This window comes from Pocillopora damicornis, chromosome 2 (assembly GCF_964200805.1).
Source record: "Pocillopora damicornis chromosome 2, jaPocDami1.2, whole genome shotgun sequence".
Lineage (NCBI taxonomy): Eukaryota > Metazoa > Cnidaria > Anthozoa > Scleractinia > Pocilloporidae > Pocillopora > Pocillopora damicornis.
In genome coordinates, this window is record NC_142671.1 from 8,804,494 (window position 1) to 8,824,819 (window position 20,326).

The 20,326-nt window shown below is 37.3% G+C and overlaps 2 protein-coding genes, 1 long non-coding RNA gene and 1 pseudogene across 4 annotated transcripts in view; 2 read left to right on the forward strand and 2 right to left on the reverse strand.

Annotated features, from left to right (window-relative positions):
* LOC149049776 (uncharacterized) overlaps nt 1-20,326 on the forward strand; it is a 180,470-nt gene that overhangs the window by 24,339 nt on the left and 135,805 nt on the right. The gene's annotated exons all lie outside the window — the stretch shown is intronic.
* On the reverse strand, nt 93-11,388 carry LOC149049780 (anoctamin-4-like; annotated as a pseudogene). The gene is made up of 15 exons (XR_016183385.1): nt 11,298-11,388; nt 10,832-10,931; nt 10,147-10,207; nt 9,667-9,749; nt 9,142-9,278; nt 8,419-8,580; nt 8,060-8,096; nt 7,670-7,781; nt 6,617-6,668; nt 6,059-6,156; nt 2,267-2,400; nt 1,949-2,151; nt 1,340-1,548; nt 1,021-1,153; nt 93-724 (listed from the first exon to the last, which is right to left on the reverse strand). The product of XR_016183385.1 is annotated as an anoctamin-4-like (transcript).
* LOC149049781 (uncharacterized) lies at nt 3,513-4,165 on the forward strand. The gene has a single exon (XM_089195322.1). It carries the CDS (start codon nt 3,642-3,644, stop codon nt 4,086-4,088), a length of 447 nt encoding a protein of 148 aa, XP_089051448.1. The 5' UTR covers nt 3,513-3,641; the 3' UTR covers nt 4,089-4,165.
* LOC149049782 (uncharacterized) lies at nt 11,633-16,402 on the reverse strand. Its single transcript, XR_016183389.1, has 6 exons — nt 15,876-16,402; nt 15,423-15,506; nt 14,279-15,230; nt 12,642-12,708; nt 11,769-11,833; nt 11,633-11,670 (listed from the first exon to the last, which is right to left on the reverse strand). It is a non-coding gene; the product is annotated as an uncharacterized LOC149049782 (long non-coding RNA).

The following is a 20,326-nucleotide window of genomic DNA, read 5'->3' on the forward strand; positions in this document are numbered from 1 at the left end:
AGAGTTTAAGTTACTTTGCCTTCTAGAAATGAATTCGTTGGGTAATTAATTTATAACACAAAAAGTGATGAAGTCAACACACTACCATCTGATTTGCAATGAGGTAGAAGCAAAAGTAAGGAGTTTATTTGTGGACCGTCTGTCGGAACAAAAGGGGTGGCCACCGTAAAGAGTAAAAAAGCTGACGTTTCGAGCGTTAGCCCTTCGCCATCGCTCTGGCGAAAGACTAACGCTCGAAATGTCAGTTTTTTTACTCTTTACGGTGGCCAATTTACGTTTTCAACTCAGTTGTTAACACTAAATTACCTGCTATACTCTCCCACCGACGCAGCACCACAGTTTCTTTAAAAACGTACCCCTTTATTCTATGTAAAACACTGGCTTTTGGTGAAGATTTTCTAACTTTGCCTTACGTTTACTACAAGACATTATTCAAAATATGCGACGGTGGTATTATCAGATTTAACTACCTATACCGATATCAGCTACAAGTCGTTGGCTACGAGATAATTTCTGTCAAAACACGACATTCTACAACATTTCACAACATTTCATCCTGGCTGCGCGAATTTTCCCTAGGGACTGGAGAGACAGAATCTTGTTGATCTGCTGACCGTAAGGCTTCGCGGGCAAGAAAGTTCTCTCTCTTGACTTGATTGTCAACTTCCTTCGGAACATCGGGGATAATCCAAGCCAAGATTGCCGTCATACCGAACACGATGTGCTGCGCAAAATAACAAAATAAATAAGACGATCAGCCAAACACAAGAAAAAATATTAGATGGTAGGTAAGTTTCTTCAACTGAACCCTTTTTTTTTTGTTTTGGTTGCTCAATTTTAAATGTTTCACAGAACTGCTACAAGGATCAACTAGGAAACAGAGAGGAACACAGATAGGGTGGAATCTTCTTTTTACAACATTACTGCAGTAATCTCCACCAACAATTCTATTTGTAGGAAAATACTCCATCAGGTGCATCATAACGAGCGTCCCACAATTAAAAGTGGACACAAACTCACCAGAAAGGCAACTACAAAAAACAGCTTGGCCGCCAAAATATGCCAATAGGCTGTCGAGAACTTGTAAGCATTCGGATTTGGAAGGGTCGTGTTGAGTATTGTAATTTTTGGTCGTTCATAATACCCTCGGAATCTAAAATGCAAGCACACAAGACCTTTAAAACTTGAGTTATAATGGATGACTTATGATTCTTACAATAGTGTCACCAAGCGTCCAGCAAGCTTTGACAAATTAATGAATCAGTACACTAATCAGTAAAGGCGATTCTTTTTTCTGCAAGAACTAAACCATAAAATAGAACCCTCCTTGTTATTTTACCTGCAGGTAGATAAATTAAACCTACAACTGTTAATTCTTAGGGGGAACTCAACAGCAGCAGCTCCAGAAGGTCTCTCAGACTCAGGAAAATCATCCACCGCAACACACGACAAGGTGTGGTTTACAAATCCTTCCAAGCTGTCGTTGTGTTCACCTAGGGTGTAATACAGTCTGGGGACGAATTCGGAAACAAAGGCAATCACAAAGCCCTAACAAAAAGGGTAAGAAAAAAACAAGTTACCGTGATTATACATTGTGGCTTTCCTTACAATAAGTTCTCTTTGGTTTTAAATCAAAACGCCGAGTACGACATGTTTTTCACCTTTGACAACAGGTAGAACAAAGAGATAACTCTCTGTTGTATTCTGCTCTTTAAATCGCTGATTCAAATTATTCAAGTATGCTTCCTTCAACTAAAGTGACTCGAACCGCAGCATGCAGCACGTACGATTAATGAAGCAATACTATTGCTCAAGTTCTTTTGAATACAAACTGTTTTCAAGCAAAATGAGCGGTCGTTGTAGAATACGCTAAATCATTGTCTGTCCGCTTGAATTTGCAAGTCTTCAATTTGGTAGTTCCTAAATAGAATTTCAATTAATAAAAAATGTTTAAGACCAACAAAAATAATCGGCCCTCTTTTTGTATATAACGCATACCTATATCCTGCGCACGAGCTGCCATTGGGCGCTGAAAAACCACGATAAACTTGTAAGCATCAAGACGAATTTCCAACAAGTTATTGATGAGGGCAAAGAACGGTCCAAGTGGAAAGGCGGCCACAAATAGTGTCACAAAGCCATACTGGATCACTGGAAAAAACAAAAACAAAAAAAACAAAAAACAAAAAAACAAAACAGAGTTCAATTAACCAGTAAAATCTCAACCATCTCCTTCGCTCAACCGTACAAGCTGCGCAGTTCTTACCCATCTCAAGGTATTCATAAAACAACCCGTGCACGGGATACTGAGTCAAGTCATAGTCCAGTTCCCAACGTGTGTATTCGGTCAAGTCGGGGGTTTCAATATTCTGACGGCGTCTCCACCAGTTCTGAAGCTTTCTGTGGAAAATAATTATAATAATAATATAAACCTCAGTCAAATACCAAGTGAGTTTTCGCGCGAAAGCATGATATCTTCATACGTGAAGATAACATGTTTCTCTTTACACGTGGAAACAATACCGATACTATGATTATACTATTACAAGGCCGCTTGGAGCTACGAAATTTCTCTTCACGCGTTGAAAAATATTTCTCTCGTTCTTTTCGCTCACTCGTGAAATATTTCCCAACACTCGAACAGAATTAATTATCTTCGCGCGGCCATGTAATATCCTCTATTTTCAGGAATAAAAGAGACCATAGTGATAATAATAATAATAATAATAATAATTATAATAATAATGGTGACGATATCAACTACAGCAATAATAATAATACACCTTTTGCTGTTCATTTACGCAAAATGTACATTCATTTACGTCAACAGTTGAAACTATACGGCAAATATACATTCATTAGCACTTCAATGAAATTCATGAACGCGAACGAACTTTCAATAACGCTATTTGCATATTTATTAACATTCAATAGCATCAACGGATGAACAATTGCACCTTTGGACAATAAAACATAACAAATATACTTTCAATCTCGCGTAATGATTGATCAATAACACCAATAGAAAATCAATTGCATAGTATGACAATCAATTGCGTATTAGAGACATTCAATAATACAATTTGCATAGAGACGTACATTCAATTGCACCTTCATACAATCGTTTATTCAAAATGGTCAATCATCAACGTGAACTGACAAACATTGGTGTTTTTCGAATAAACAATAGGATGAAAAAAATATTCATTAGTGTCATTCATCGTAGTTACATGTATTTTATAATACTGAACAAAAATACAAGAGTATGTACATTATCATTTAAATTTTATGTTCCTTTTTGCGCAATATTTTGCTGAAGCAGATATAAAATGAAGAACATTTTACATGTTCAGTACACAGTACGCTGTATGAACAAGTGGACAGAAATAACCGGAGAAAATCATGCCACCAAGAAACAGAATCCTACTTGAACAGCGTCAAAGAATTATTCAAGCCTTCGAAGATGTGAATAAAGATGCGCCATGCTGTAGTGAATCATAGTTTTTTCGTAGACGAGCGTGGGTACAATATTTGGACGGCAAGAAGTCACGGACGAGCAAGGATGGGAGAGAGGGCATATCGACAAGTATGTGGTCAGCGAGGGAGAAATGTTACTGTAGCACTGGCAATTTCACCCACCAATGGACTCGTTTCTCGGTGGAATGAATGGACAAAGATTTAATGATTTCCAGTCACAGACAAGGCTAAATCTCGACCCAAATGAACATGTGATTTTCATTTATGACGGTGCACCAGCCCACAACAATCCTGCCATTCCTGGTCCTAATTCTGAGCTTAAAAAGCTACCACCATACAGCCCGTTTCTTAACATTGTAGAGCAAGAAATAAGTGCCTTAAAAGCAGCCATAAAAGCGGACATAAGCCGTCCAGAGCAGCAAGAACAGATGAACAACAGAGCACAGGCAAGACGACAAGGAACCGCGTTAGGCAACTTCCGCACTCAATTGCTACTTCAGGCCCTGCAAAGAAACATAGGCACCATCACGGCTGCTAAATGTGGACAGTGGTACAGATTTATGCAAACGTACATTCCAAGATGTTTAAATAATGAAGAAATTGAAGGATAATTACAAAACATTACATTACAGTACACTGTAATCGAACAATTTTGAAATTTCTTTTTCCCTAGTTGATTGTTATTACTACACACGTTTGTCAGTTCACGTTAATGATTGACCATATCGAATAAACGATTGTATGAAGGTGCAATTGAATGTACGTCTCTATGCAAATTGTATTATTGAATGTCTCTAATACGCAATTGATTGTCATACTATGCAATTGATTTTCTATTAGTGTTAATGATCAACCATTACGCGAGATTGAAAGTATATTTGTTCTGTTTGATTGTTCAAAGGTGCAATTGTTCATCCGTTGATGCTATTGAATGTTAATACATATGGAAATAGCGTTATTGAAAGTTCGTTCGCGTTCATGAGTTTCATGGAAGTGCTAATGAATGTATATTTGCCGTATAGTTTCAACTGTTGACGTAAATGAATGTACATTTTGCGTAAATGAACAGCAAAAGGTGTAATAATAATATTAATGAAGATGATGATGATGATGATGATGATGATAATGATGGTTGTGGTGGTGGTGGTGGTGGTGGTGGTGGTGGTGATGATGATGATGATGATGATGATGATGAAGAAGAAATAATAGGAGTGCTTACCCAAATGATCATCCCTCTCATTTGAAATTTGAGTCAAAATATTATTAATCCAAAACGTTCACAGAATGAGTGACTTGGCCTGTGAAATACTGTTTTACAGGACTAAACAATTAAAAGTATTATTTCACTGTAAAATGTGTTTGGAGCATTTTCCCGCAATAATAATATACATGGAAAAATTTCTCAGTTCCGATTGGTCAAGATAAATGCAGTTTTCAGGCAATTCAGTGCAGAAGAGAGTTCATTCAGTGCAGAAGAGGGTTAATTCAGTGCAGAAGAGGGTTAATTCAGTACAAAGAAAGTAACAAATCAAACATTCTGATTGGTCAATAATCAAAGAAACTCATAGATAGCCAATCAAATGAGAACCTTCGATGTCGCAACAAAATTTGAAAATTTGCGAGCGAAACAATGGCCTGCTTTTTAAGTAGGTTTTCTTTCGCCACCGCAGCTGAAAACAGCTCAGACAACGAAAACACTGTAAAAAGCACTGTTTTTGGTTTCGGTCTGGAAAAAGTGGTTTTTAGAGAAGAGAATTTCCAAGGAAATAAAAAATTACGAGCCGACCCAGCTTAACACTTTGCTCGAGCGATCCAACGCCGAAATTAAAAACAAACATGGTTAAACCTCGAAAACGACGATTCCATTTCATCGAAAGTGATTCGGACACAGACTGAACAATTCCTTGAACTGTTTAGCCCGACTCTGAACTTTTTTGCGCCTTAAAGATGTGAAGATATCATCGCATATTATTGTTTTGATCGTACATTGTTGTTTTGACCGAACGCACGGTTTGAATAAATTATTTTTGCTCTTGATGCGCGCGCTTTGCTTCTGCTTAATTATGATAAGCCATCTCGTATTTTTTCATGTCTATTATTAACACGTAATCCCAAGATTTTTCTCGTGCAATTTGGAATAAATAAGCACTTGTTAATTTTTTCAAAGACCACAAATTGCACTCGCCCTACGGGCTCGTGCAATTTTGTTAGTCTTTGAAAAAATTTACTCGTGCTTATTTATTCCAAATTGCACTCGAAATCATGTGATTACCTATACAAATACATTCCCTGATTTTTTTTTTCAGCGATTCCGGTTTTCTGATTACTATACCTGTGTTTCGCTTACGCTATAAATGTGCTTCTCCAATAAGCTATTACACCTATATGTATGTCGTATTGCAAAACTGTCCAAGTATATCGAGCACAACGTAAATACTCCTAGTTAACAGTAAACTGTTATTACATTAGAATACGTAAATGTCCATAAATGTGTAATTTTCTAAAACCTGCTTTAAGTCCAACGAAGTCTCAAAAAGCGGGAACGTTAAAAATGTACCTCATCTCTTTACGGGCTACTTACGGGACGATTATTTCAATAAAATTATTGAAGATCTGCTTTCCAACCATGATAACTGCCAGCTGGACCAAGAGCTCAAATAAACAACCTGCCGGATTACACTGCCAGAACAACATAAAAATGAACTCAGAATTCTCCTTTACAACTGCTCTATGTTTGAAAGATATTTTCAGTTACTTTTATGCCTTATTTTACTCTCTATTTTCTGATTGAGATGAACTAATATTGTCCAAAGGAGGTAAAAAAGTCAAAAATAAGATTCAAATTGTTAAAGCAACTATTTCCAAGTCGGCAAACCTTGCATTGTCAAATTTAACGAACATCACATACACCCTTACGATATAAATTCTAATCAAACGCGTCCTTTTTAAACTGGTCCAACTAATGGGACCAAAGGCGAAAAACATTATTTACTTCAATTACAAACAATGTCTAAAGACGATCTTCCCTTCCTTTTCTTGCAAATTTTTGACGACAGTACCGTCTGATCAACCCAATGCAGCTTTAAATACCCTAAACTGTCACAAAAAAAAGCTTTACATATCGAATACTTTTTCTTACCTCTTCTTGTCGAAAACCAAATATCCTGTTAAATTCTGCAGGCCTTCCAGGGCTGAAAACAAACATTTTTTTTGTCAGCGCAGTTCTTTCTTCCAGAGGGACGAAAATTGTTGTCCCCGTAGGTCTGTTCAGTACCATTTTTAAAATTATGCATAAAAAATTTTGTCTCACCCTAAACAGATAACTTATAATTTTCAGTTGAAAATATTCTCAAAATATGATTCAATACGTTCATTCTACCGCTGTGATGCCAAACAATTTTTAATGTGTTTAACGCTTCTATGTAAATAGATAAAAGTTCCTACTGGTAATTATGTAAAACTATTTTTCTGAAGATGTTTTTACTTTCGATGTGAATCGCGACGTTTCAATGGCTTAGTGCAAGTTTTCTTTACGTGATGAGGTCGAGTGTATACGAGTCACCTTCTGAAGCATTATGCTCCAATGTGGTGGGTTGTTTCTCAACAGCTTAGCGCATTTCGAAGATTCGCTGTAACACGGCTCTCCTGTTGTTGTTTTTGATCGTCAGTATCACAACACAGCATCACAAAGAAACAAGACAACAACAGAACCGTGCAACAGCAAATGGGTGAGGGAAGATCACGATCTGCATGTCATTCGAAGAGCCTAAATCGTGAGAAAAACAATGACACTTAAGGCTGGCGGGATAGATAGTCGGGGATTTCAATATTTCTCGATGATTCCAGAGTTTTCTAATTAATGAAACTCGAAATCGTAGACATTCCGATTGTCTGATGGTTGGCGAAAAATAGAACAGACACCACTTCATTTGGGACTCGGGGCTACAGGAGCCAAGGAATGGTAGCAAATTAAAACTAACGACAGTTCAAAATAGGAGTTTTCATTAACCTTCAGTAATCGCGGATCATCGCAAAAATCTGGGTTGCGTCAGTAAAAAAAAAAGCGCTCTCGATTTAACCGATTTGTCGTCAGTCATCCCAGACAATCGAAAATGTCTACGATTTTGAGTTTTCTTTCTTAGGAGAACTCTAAGTAACTTTTTTCCCATTGTTACTCATGACATAAACTCACCTAAGTTTAAAAAACGCAATATAAAAGAGTGACGAATAGAAGTTCACAAACTGGAAAAGGTACATCTTAAATGAAAAGATGTCTTCAAGCTCCGTCTGGGTGCGAGGCATCTCTGAAATAAAAACAGATGATGAATTTAACCCTATCCTTATTGCATCCTACTTTGTTAGCTTTCGACGCCGCATGCCAATGCAGTTTAGAGGTACGGAAGGATTCGGCTACTAATTTTGAATTTAAAATGTAATGTGTAATGACCACAATGTGCACGAGTACAGTAGTACGGTTAAGGTCAGTTGAAATATCGGATGCATTGATGATTCAATATCAGTAAAGTGGTCAATAGCTTAAAGCATGAATGAAGTTTACTGAATTCATTTTCTACATACGTACCCCATCGTGTCAAAATCTCAGCAAGTTTTTCGTAAACCTGGAGATAAAATAACGTAATTAACAAAAAGAAGTCACCAGAGGATCACACTAAATGATCAGTCTTTACTCCAAGGTATAAAACCATCCGCTCAACTTCTACTGTTAACCCTCTAACTCCCAAGATCTGATTGAGAGGTTACATGTTCATCACTTCTGGGAGTTAAAGGGTTAACTAATATCTGCATATTAAAGTAGGAACCATCGCTGTATAACAGTCGCAAACGAACATCTACATGAGAGGGCAGACAACAAAAATTTACCTCAAGATGTTTACTAGTTGTGTACCGTCTCCATAGAATAAGTTAAGTTTATGCGGGTACCTTGTTGAGGAGCATGATGGTAATGAGATTTAGGAGAGCTGCAGTGCCGGACGTGGCCATGTTTACAGCTCCCATGTTGTAGTCGCTGCTTGCGGCTAACACCGCGTATACTGCAACACGGTATACTACAACAGCAAACACGGCGATGACGACAAGCGCCAGCTGCGATACAAAGACCATAATACTATAGATCAAAATTCAGAGCTTCGCTGTTGCACCTCTTATACTCTTTACTAAAACACTATGAGCCATACCGGTGACCAAAAGCCAGTTTTTCTGTCGGTTATAACTAGCTTGTAAAAGACGCCAGGGCCACAGAATTCAGGTAAATCTAGATTTGAAAAGGTCAAATTGTTGCAGTAATATGAGCGTTTCGCCTCGTCCGAGTAGCGACGCCCAATAGTATCAAGGTGGTGGGTTGGTGGGTGGATGCGAACAGTTGACACCATAGGAGGGAAGCAATCTCCCAGCAATCAAGCCGCAGACAACCTCTAGGCACCTGTCAACGCAACACCAACAAACCGGTGCACGGAATGGACACTCACCCAAAAGAGGGAGAGGGCGAGGAAGGGAGGGAGGGAAGGAAGGAAGGAAGGAAACAAAGCAGTAAGGTAGTAATGCACATCGATGCCGTTGGGAGGCGCTGGTGAAACTGCTGCATTATCTCGGTTTAAACCTGGCCAAAATCACATTGAGCCTTATTAAACATTATCCAGTTCTTACCATGAAGATGATGAAACTGAAACTACAAATAAATCTGGGCACTTTCCTCCCAAGCAATATGAAAGGTTCTTCCACTTTCGTGATGGGGTTCAAACGGGTCTTCCTCGCTACTGCCCCGTACTCGGAGGAGGTTGTTCCTAAAACAGAATAATGAATTGGAGTTTGTACATTTATGGAAAGATGGTCAAATGAAAAACACACTGAACAGGACTGACGGTCAAGTTTTTGCGAGTCTTTTTAAATAATAAACTGTACCTCGAGTTCAAACGAACACAGTTCAGAGATTCGTGAGATTAATATTAATTGCTTATAACATGCAACAAGATCAACAAAAACGTTTACATTTAAAGCACCATTCACAAAACGAAAGAAAAATCGACACGGAGAAGTAAGTAGTGTGGTTTTTTGTTCCTGGATAAATCCTAAACGGCATAAGCTTACCTTGCCAAGCCTAATCTTTGCCTTCTTACAAATACTTAACAAAAGTCATAAATAAATACATTGATTGATTAATTAATGTCGTACCTCTTCGTCCTCATATCCCAATAGATCCCATTCGTAAGCAATCTCTGCCTGCCGCCTCTTCCAAAACTCAAGAAACATGGTGGCTGTGTAACAAATACACACATGATCATCAGCAAAGTATTGCATTAACATTACGACCCTGAAAGAAAATCAAAGTTTCCTTTCTGTGAAAGTCACAGACAAAATGATCCTATTTATGAAATGTTCGGTAATCAATCCATTAGCTATTTTTTCAACTCTTGAACGGGATGGTTCAGTACAAGTTGCCCAAACATTCTGTCAAGTTTCTTTGACTATTCAGCGTTGCCAATAAGTATATACTCCCGCGTGGAGAGATTAGCATTCTCAGAGTGAATCATCTCGCCCAACAACTCAATATAATGGCCACACACAGCTTTATAGCTGTCAACAATAGAGCCTCGATGTCTGACACAGTTTATTACACAAGCAATTATTCTTAAAAATAAAAAAACGTCTCACCCCAAATCGACATAAAAATGGCAAAAACCACAGTAAACTCATTGTCAAAAACGTAAGCCACCTGAAGAGAATCAAAGAGGGCATTTAAGTACATGTAGACGATAAAACTGGATAGATAACTTCTGAAAAACGAACTACAAAGATGAATATTTCCCAGCAAAATAATGTGTTAATCACTATGAATTGTCTCCAAATTCATGGTTTATGCTACGTGTAGCCCCTTTAACAAGGGGCAACATCAATTATTAATGGGACACAGGGCCTCACACTGGGGTCATTTGGTCATCATGGTCAGCAGGAAGAAACTGTGGTGCTTAAATTCAATGTTGCACAAAATTTCTTTCTCTGCTTTCTTCCTTTCTTTCTCCATTTCTGGCAAACATTTCGTGATTTTAACGCTTTAACTCCCATGAGTGACCAAGACAGAATTTTTCCTTACAATATCAATATAATATCAACCAGATAAGTGATAATAATAAAGAAAAATATCAATTTGGGGATAACTAGTTGTTCCAATACTAAATTCTCTGAACAAACAATATAGGAATTGTATGGTTGACTGTGAAGAGAATGGCAAATTTGGTTAAGTCGCCAAATAGCGACCTTTAAAGAAGTTTAGCAAAGAAGTCGAGGAAGAAGAAAAGAAGGAACTTGAAGTAAGAGGTGAAAATGTTCTTTAAGTCACCTTTGAATAGATGCATGTGTCCGATAAAGGCCAGTAGGGACAGCGTTTGTCACAGCGAGGGCACATGGGAAAGTTCTTAGACGTATCACAGATGTCTTTCCTAAAGTAAAAGATACATACATACAGTTGGTTTTATGTGTCTGAAAGCCACGTTTACACAAAAATAAAAAAAAGTTGGTTCTCTGACTTGCGTTTTTTCAGTATAAAACCACTGATTGCAATACTGTTAACGCTTACCACTGGCAGTAATAGTAAACACTGGATGCACATTATAGTGAAAGTTATGTAAAATAGCACATGTGAATGTATCACCAAGTATATTTTTCTTTTGTTCCATTTCACGACAACTTTATATAATACTTTAAGATTCCCAGTCCTCAATGAGCCCATTTCACGGCTGATACGAATATAAGGCCTTTGCATATGATAGAATGCACATATAGGCCTTGCCAAACTCATCACTTACACAGGAATGTAAGACTCCTGTCTGACAAGTCCATAAATCACACAAACAAGGCCCATGATGGCTGCTGGGAGCAACATCCATGTGTAGAAACCTGTCAAACAGTCAAGAGAGTAACATTTGTTTCATGACACTGTTTTCCTCATTGACATCCAAACTTCATGCATTGTGCAATGTCCTTGAGTCTCACTGGCTGACTAGAATACAGTCATAGCCTTTAATATGTGTTCTTCCAAAAATAAAAATTATATGCAGCCATGATTAAACAGCTGAAACAATAACTTACTTCAATCAGAGTGCACATGAAATTTGAAGTCATTAATTATATTTGCCTAACCAAGCAAAGTAGATTCCAATTTTCTCTCCAAAGTAATCTCTGCAACAAAATTAATGAATAATCAACCAAAACAACTATTAACAACAAAAAATGATGCACACACCTTGAGTTAAACAGTCCTGTGTAAGTGATTTTACCTGATATGATCCAATGGTTGCATTTTGTACCAGCGATGTGCTTTAACCCAGGTGTCAAACAACAACTGAAATAGCAACAACCCACAAATAAAACTATCATTGATTACCAACTGTAAAACTGGAAAAAACAATGGAATAGAAAAATTTATAACTGCACTTAAAAGAAAATATTGAGAAAAGCTATCAAAAGTTTCAAGTCTAATATATCTGAACACAAGGTTGAGAAGAATATCAAGAGTAGGGGTAGAAGTAAAAATATTTGGGAAGGAGAAAATTCAATGAAAAAACAAACAAGCAAACAAAGTTTTCTTTGGTGATTTGACTTGTTCGACTCTAATTTTCCTCTTACAAGTTCCTACAAAATAGGAATTTACCTTAAAACATCTAAAAGCAGAAATGTGATAAGAAGAAAGAAAAAACTTCAGGGGACAAAGTATTGTTTGATTATATAAACTGTAAAAGCTGTTTGGTAGACTGGATGGAGAATTGATATTTACATCTTTGAAAAAAAAGGTTACATGTAATGTAGCTTGAATGACAAATCAGCTTTGAAAGAAGTTTACAAAACTGATGAAGTGTAAGTTGAAGAGATGGTAATAGGATGGCATAGATTGGGTTACCAATCATTTCACACCCACAGTCATGTCATACCCAGTTAGTTGAGTCATTTTGTACCCAGCTTGAGTATAAAATGAATGAGTACAAAACGACCATGGGTACGAAATGACTGCATACCATAGATTTGTTTAGGAGTTTATTAGGTCCAAGTTGTACATACACAATGTACACTGTAAACTTAACAGCAAACAACATACACAAAACTAATTAACCTTACAAGGTCTATTAATTTAAAAATAATAATAAAAAAATTACCTGTCTGGCATTTTCAGGTCTTGGAGGATCATTGGATTGATCTTTTTCATAAGTGCCCTACATCAACCTTTGTAAAATACAAAAATGATGGTACTGTATCAAGTTATTCCATGCATTATTGTGGTAATTTTTGCAATGTATAGATCTCTACATGTCAAATTCCCTGATAAAGTAATTATAAATTACAGTGTGCTCATCATATGCCAAATCCATCTCTTTTACCTCTCTCCAGTAAAAAAAAAATCAAATGCAACTCTTTAATTTGTAACATCAACACCTAAAGGTAAAAGAACATGTTTCAAAATGCTAAAAATTACTTTTGTGTGTGTTAATTGAGCAACTGACAACCACACAGTTGTCCTAGATATGATTAAGACAAAATGATTTCGTACATGTTGTGTTCAAGTCTGATTGAATTATTTTGATGGTCATGAGCAAAAAGCATACCCTGAAAATTGGCCTGAAGTACAATTATGCTTTGTTGCTATTCAAAATCCCTGGTTTCATTGATCAAAACTATAACAAAATTCTCGAGTTCTCCAGCTCAGTTTGAGCACTAATAGGACAGTGTACACATCATGCTTGTAATTGGACAGTGTAATAGGGCAATTAACACACCATGCCTGTGTAAGTGGAAAGAAGGTGTCGCATCCAATTTGCTGTTGTCTCACATTTTGCCCCTTTAACTGTTGTTTTTTTTAGATGACAAGGTACAACGGATGCCTTCACAGTGCAATCATCCGATTTTGTTAATCACTTGGATAATTACAGCTTGAATTGGACTCCTCTTAGTCCTATTACTATTATATACATGTACAATGTACATGTATCAGTCTGAATAGCTCCTCATGTACAACAAGCTGAATGTTCCCTGGATCAACCATCCATTGTCCAACTCTCACTTGACTAAACATATGGACATGTAGTTGTTTGATGTTATTCCTTCTTTGTATTAAATGTTCATTCTAAAATTTTGATCTCATGAGAATGCCTTACTGTACTTTCTGAAATAAATGACAAGAAAACACAGTTGGCTAACTTTGCCAACATTTGGCTGAATCCTGTTCAAGCAACCTGACATAATTGTTGATTCAAGGAAAATATCATTATTAGACTCCAAGTCACTCTGAGAAAACTGATGCAGTATGTTGCCTTTTCCTCTGGCCAGTCCCTTGTATGGGATCATTCAACCAGATGGAGTGCACTTACAAAAAATGAACCATGACCTATATAGCTTTGTTTGGTTTTTTCATGTCCCTTTAATTCCTGACAGGAGACAAGGTTTTTAATTTTAAGTTTTGTATGATATAACTGTATGTCAGCCTTCTTGGGCCTTCAACTTAATAATCATGTGCTAATATGAGGGCCCTTAAATTTGTTCACCACTGCCCTTCAAGTCTCTGTTTTCAGTCACTCTAAATTCTGAGAAGTTTCAAAGCCTATGATATTCTCTTCTAAAGGACTATCATTCAGGAACTGCTCATTTTTTAAACCTAGAGAAATCATTGTAAATTGCAGTGATCCATCAAATTATACCATAGTAAATTTCTTGGACACTTTTTAAGTTTCACAGTAAGGAGTTGTTATACTGAAGACAAAAAAACAAAACAAAAAAAAACTTGCTATTAATTTTTTACCTCGTGTAAGGGATAAGCTGCAGCGTAAGATCCATCGCCAATTAAGCATCCAATGCCTAATATCATATTACAAAGACGCATAAATGACAAGGATATGCACTTACATTATGTTAGGTATAAGTTTCTGATCACACCATACACAATGTGATACATAATATACTGCAAAATCAGTTTAATAAGCCGACATCAATAATTAAAAGTAATACAAAAGAGAATACTTCAAAGAGTCTTGCTGTTATCAGAGAAAACTGACATGTACCTTTAAATTCCCTGTAGGTGGCAATATTCTTATTGTTCAATGACTGACAAAAACATATTTCTCTTCCTAATGTAAAGGGCCCCAAATTTTTAATGCTAGTCATTAACATAAAGTATTAATAGTTTTGATTAGGATTGCTTCATTTTTACCAATCTGATTCCTCTTCTCACCATACTGTGTTCTTGTCAAAATTCTGTGAACGTGCTTGCAATTGAACATCAATATTTACTGTACTTCTATTTGTTTTGCCATCTCTGTCTGAGATGTGTTACCTGAGTATACTATTTTATAAATCAGGCAAAGGATGAATATAACATTTGGTCATTGTTCAGTGAGTAGAAGACCTACCATAGCAGGTACTACAAGACATACATGACTGTAAAACTATCAGACTTGTAATGTTGTAATGATAAAGTTGAGTTCAAAGCAAACATCCTGTGTTACAGGAATCACTTACAATTCTGCTTCGCTGAGCACTTTTGAAGAAATCATCACGGTTAACCATAACCATTTGTTAATCATAATCCTGATGGTTAACAAAGAAAACGTACTTGTCAAGTTTGTCTTTTCTGAAGGCACAAGTGAAGTAGTTTGGCTGCTCTGGGAGATCTTCAGCTCTGAGTTCAAATGGATTACGCATTCAATGGTATCAAAACATCTCTCAGTCCAATCTCTTGTGTCAAAGTCATTCTCCTGTCAACAGAAAAGATTGTGTTAATTTCAAGCACTTATCAGGCACTTGTCAAATACATGTAATTTATGAAGATTGCGTGACGAAAACAAGTTACGCTGTCATGTCTATCATGTGGAACGGTTCTTGGGAGATCGTGGGCGACTCTTCTTAAGAGGCATAGCGAGTACAACGAACACGTACGGTCCCCGTACCCAGCAATCGGAGAAAATGCTTATGGAAGATGAGCATCATTGGCTGTGACTGTCTGCATCAACATCACACTGATCGATACAGTACTCATGAAAATAACATTGAAATGAAATACTTATTGATTAACTAGAGATTTTTAAATTTAGAAATTGAACACGGAAGCGGGTGCAAGGAAACTTTTAGGGAGCAACAGGAGACGCTTCCAAGGGACTGAACACATGCATCATCCTTCGCTGCAGGGTTATCAATCAATAATTGCTTTATTATAATACATACATGCGAGGCAGTGAGTTTTTAAAGTGTTTCCTCCACCTAGGCCTTGAGTATTTACTCTATTTTACATGATGTGATTCACGAAGATGACGTCTGCTTGCTCGATTATTTTTGAGTCTAATGCCCCAAGTGAATTTTCTAAAAATTGCTTTTGGGTTCCCACTTCTAAATATGTTACTTACTTAAAGAGTCGTGTGAGACAGTTCATTTCAGGTTTAGCAATCAAATAGCCATTTTGAACTCCGCTTTGCTTCGTTCCCAGGACCTCTCCTCCCTGAGAAACAGGACCGAGGTTGTGACTTGATTTGCATAAGCATCCCGCGCGAAAGAGAAATCACCGACGCTTTTGTGCTCATCATCCCTACAGGACAACTTATAAGCAGGTTCATAATCTCTAGAGAATCCAGTGTCATTCACTAAAATGCAGGTGACTGCTACGGAAGATCGTTCTGATGTGCCTTCACGGCGTCACAATCAGACCGAGGAAATTTCCGGGTGACTCCTTACAATTTTAAGATATACCACTGTCTTGTGGGGCAAATGTTAGGTATATCATCGCGGTCAATATCCCTTTACTTCCCCACCCCCTAACCCTATACGGCGTTTGCATTTTGGCGAAAGAGGTTCATTCTGCACTACAAGTCTCAAAGGAAAGAAATAACAGTTGTACTTTCAATTGTATTAAGTCTATAGCTAATATTTCGCCCCATCCTTTCCTTCATCATTATTCTCGCCGTGCCTGAAATCTTCCACACTTACTCAAAACAGTTCCCTCTGACTTTCAGGAGTGTTTCCTTGACATGAAAAATCTCCTTGAAACATAGGAGTACTTTCGCTGATTGGTTAGAGAATATGATCGAAAAACTAAATCCTCTTAACTAATTTTATGCATAGAAATGTGTGACAGCTGAGAAAGAAAATTGCCTGTCACATCTTTAGATTTAAGGGGTTCAAACGGAGGTGGTGCTGCGTTATGGCACTTATCTTACGTTCTCCTGAGAGCAAAAATGCTGGGTTCCATCACTTTTGTAAAGGGTAGTAAATCAAAAGGTAAATATGAGTTAAATCCTCTTTTTCAACTCTCGTGCAGCAGAAGATAGCTTCGCATCAATACCATGAGAAACATTGGTCAACCTCGATGTCTTTGATAAGGCTCCGAAACTAATATTTTTACACCTGGAACAAACATCCACGCTTGGACAACGAGATGTTTAGGTTTTATCTGACGTTACTGTTTTGATATTATGACTAGGGGTGTGTGTAGTGTTTTTGATCCTGGCGGCGGGAAACTTGGCAAATCTTGTCAATCTGCACGTGGCTGATGTTGGGAAAACCGGCGAATTGCGTATTTGGCTCGTGATTTGTTTTGCTGTTCTGCTGCCATACTCGTGGCTGGGAAGGCCCAAGCACTTCTGAGGGATCGCTGTCAGTGCTAGTGTAGCAACTGCTATGGCTTGTTTGATGATCTGCGTGTGCATCGCATTGGATATGCCGTCTGATTTGAATACTGTTGAACAACCTAGTGTAAGCTTCGAGAGTTTCTTTTCAGGTGTGTTTTCTTAAGTGAACTTATTATCATATATAATTATATATACTACTCATATAAAATTATACGATAAGCTGAATTATACAAGCATTTTATTGGTAGTACTTATGTTCTGTTGGAAGACAAACGCATAGATGACGTCATTATTAACAACCTTTCGTCATCTCTACAATTAGAAAATCGATTCTACGTTGCCGTGGGTCTGTACAATAATAGATCACAGAAGACATCAAAATGTGGTAAAAACATCAGTGACACAACCGGCTGCGCTTCATGTGCTCTTTTGTTTTTTCTTACCACGTTTTGACTGCATCTGTGATCCATTTCTGAACAGAGGCTGCCAATGGTCTCGGTGTGGCCAAGTCGACTCACAAGATTATCCAGTGTAATAAAAAAATGACATGACTTTTTTACTAGAATGTGCCGCGAAATGTTAACATTTTAATCGTCAGTAAGAGCTTTCCACTGCGTGGCTAAAATTTCGCAGGAAAAATGAGGATGGTAGGTTATATCTAAAGTGAACCTTATATTCATTCCTCAATGCTGCTGAGTTCTTTTAATTTCTCCTTTTCTTTTAGCTTTCGGAACTATATTATTTTCATCTGGTGGCGCTTCAACCTTTCCAACGATTCAGACAGACATGAAGAAATGCTCCAAGTTTCCAATTTCTGTGTTCTGGGCGTAGGTTGGTGTCGTAAGCATGTATCTGCCTGTGTCAATCCTCGGTTTGTGGCTTACGGCAAGAACATCACATCGAACATTCTCGAGAGCGTGAAATACGAAGGACATGACGCGGCTGCTGTTATGTTAGACATAGTGCTTGTACTGATCACACTTCACCTGCTGTTAAGCTTTGTTATTGTGATAAACCCAGTATCGCAGTCTTTTGAGGAGTTTTTGAGCATACCTTAAGGTTGGTTTAAATACACCCAGGGTTAATCTCATTAATTCAGCGGGAAGCAAGGGTTGCGATGGACGTCTACCTATTCCGTAAAAAAAACATAGAATCTAATATTTTACAGGGAATGTGATCAAGATAGCTCTAGGGTTCACAGCTACGCTTATATATCTAGGGGCGAAATACGAGCGCTTTTTTTTTCTTGCTTCTTTCGTGTAAAACTGTTTTCCTTATCGGCGTCTTGCTTTCATAAAACCCCCCATCCACACAGCGTTTTAATGTTAGGCACTTACGCTACCTTAAGTCATTTTTCGGTCTTCTTTTCCAACAGGATTTGGTGTCAAACGGTGCCTCCTTCGCACCGCCATCATGTGTTTTATTCTTGGCATTGGCGAACTCATCCCAAAGTTTGGTCCCATTCTGTCTCTTATTGGAGGATCCACAATAACTGCATTGACCTTTGTATTTCCCTGTTTGTTTTATTTGAGAATTGAACGTAATATTCCTCTTCATATCAAGGTTTTCTTGTATGAACTCATAGCTGTTGGAATTTTTGGTGGTGTGGCGTCCACCTACTCTGCAATAAATGACATTCGAAAAGTATTCAGTTAAACCTTCAAAATAATAAAAATATCGGACTTATTCAATGGCTAAGGTGGGGGAGGGGGTGGAGGCGAGGGCAGAATTAGTCTCGTATACAGACCTCCCACGGCCAAGCGACAGAAATTGATCCTTCATTTTGATCAAAGTAGTAGAATCAGGGTACGAATTGTTTGATCCAGTGATAGTTCGTATTATTACTTAATGCATGAAATATGTTTGTGCTAGTTTATTATAAAGAGCTGTAATCTGGCCCTCGTGCATGATTCACCGAGTGCCGAAGGAAAATGGTTATAAACAGCTCCCCGTCCATGAATAAAAGTACATGAATCGTAACATGCAGGGCTGATGGTTGTCTTATTCTTCTAAAAAGATCTGAACATGTTGACATATTTGGTAAGTTCGACACAACAAGCAGCCCAGGCTCAATCTGAGAAGTTTGAAAAATTTAGATATTACATGATATGACCAAACTGTTATACGAAACATGAAAAGAAACATGAACTGTATGTGAAATTCACCTTTTTAGCCTAAATAATTTAAAAAGAGCTAGATTTGCAATGGAAAGTTCACCTACGGCAAAGCATCAGGACATAAATATGTATTTGAAAAAAAAACTCCCCACATTAGTTTTGGGCGGTCTGTGAGATCTAGTTTGTTAAATGCGGCAACATAGAAAAATCTGTGTTGGTGAGAAATTTATGTATTGAAACGCAACGTACCAAGCTTTAGCTTCTTGTGGGCATGCGCACTCTTTTCACTTCCTCGGAAATACACCCTTTACTAATATCTATTTCTGAATGAATGGTATTCCTCAGCTTCAGTTGTATTACCATTCACAATTTCTTTGTGAATTAAAAATATTTCATCCTACGTGTTTCATTTGAATTTTCTTGATAAAGATCGCTAGTTTTTAAATAACCAACAATGACAATAACGTCATGTTTAGACAGGCAGTGAACATATTGAACGAAAAAGAGATGAAAAAGCACAAATATTTGCTATAAATAGAGACAAGAAGTCGAGTGAACAGTTCAGTTTTTTAAAGAAAGATGAATTCCTGAAAAGTTTGGAAGTTTCAAAACAATTTCAGTTCCCCGGGATATTAATTATGTATCGTCCACCACATAATTATCGGTAATTATGCATGCAAATCCACGTGCAGTTTATTGCAAACGTATTCAAATAAGGTTATTTTAGCAATTCTCTCTTTAACGGTGCAATATTGTGGCTTACAAGACACCAGAAACTCGATGGGGTAGTTCAGGTAAATAATTGAATCCATCCATTTGTGAATTGCAATAAGTACATTTAATAGTTCAAAACAATTGGTAAAAAATATATAGTTACAGCCAGTTATAGTTTTTTCAGTGATCAAGTCGTAGTAAGTGTTACCACACCATATGTTTTTGACTTTATGTTGTTGTTAGGCTTTAAAAAAGTTAATATGCTCCATAATACTTACTGTTTTATTTGTTTTTGTTTTTTATTTTGAAAATTACACCTAAATAACGATTTTCAACAGAAATTGAAGAGGCAATGGTTGTTTGTGCGATCAGCTTTTAACATGTCCAACGTAATCATTATGG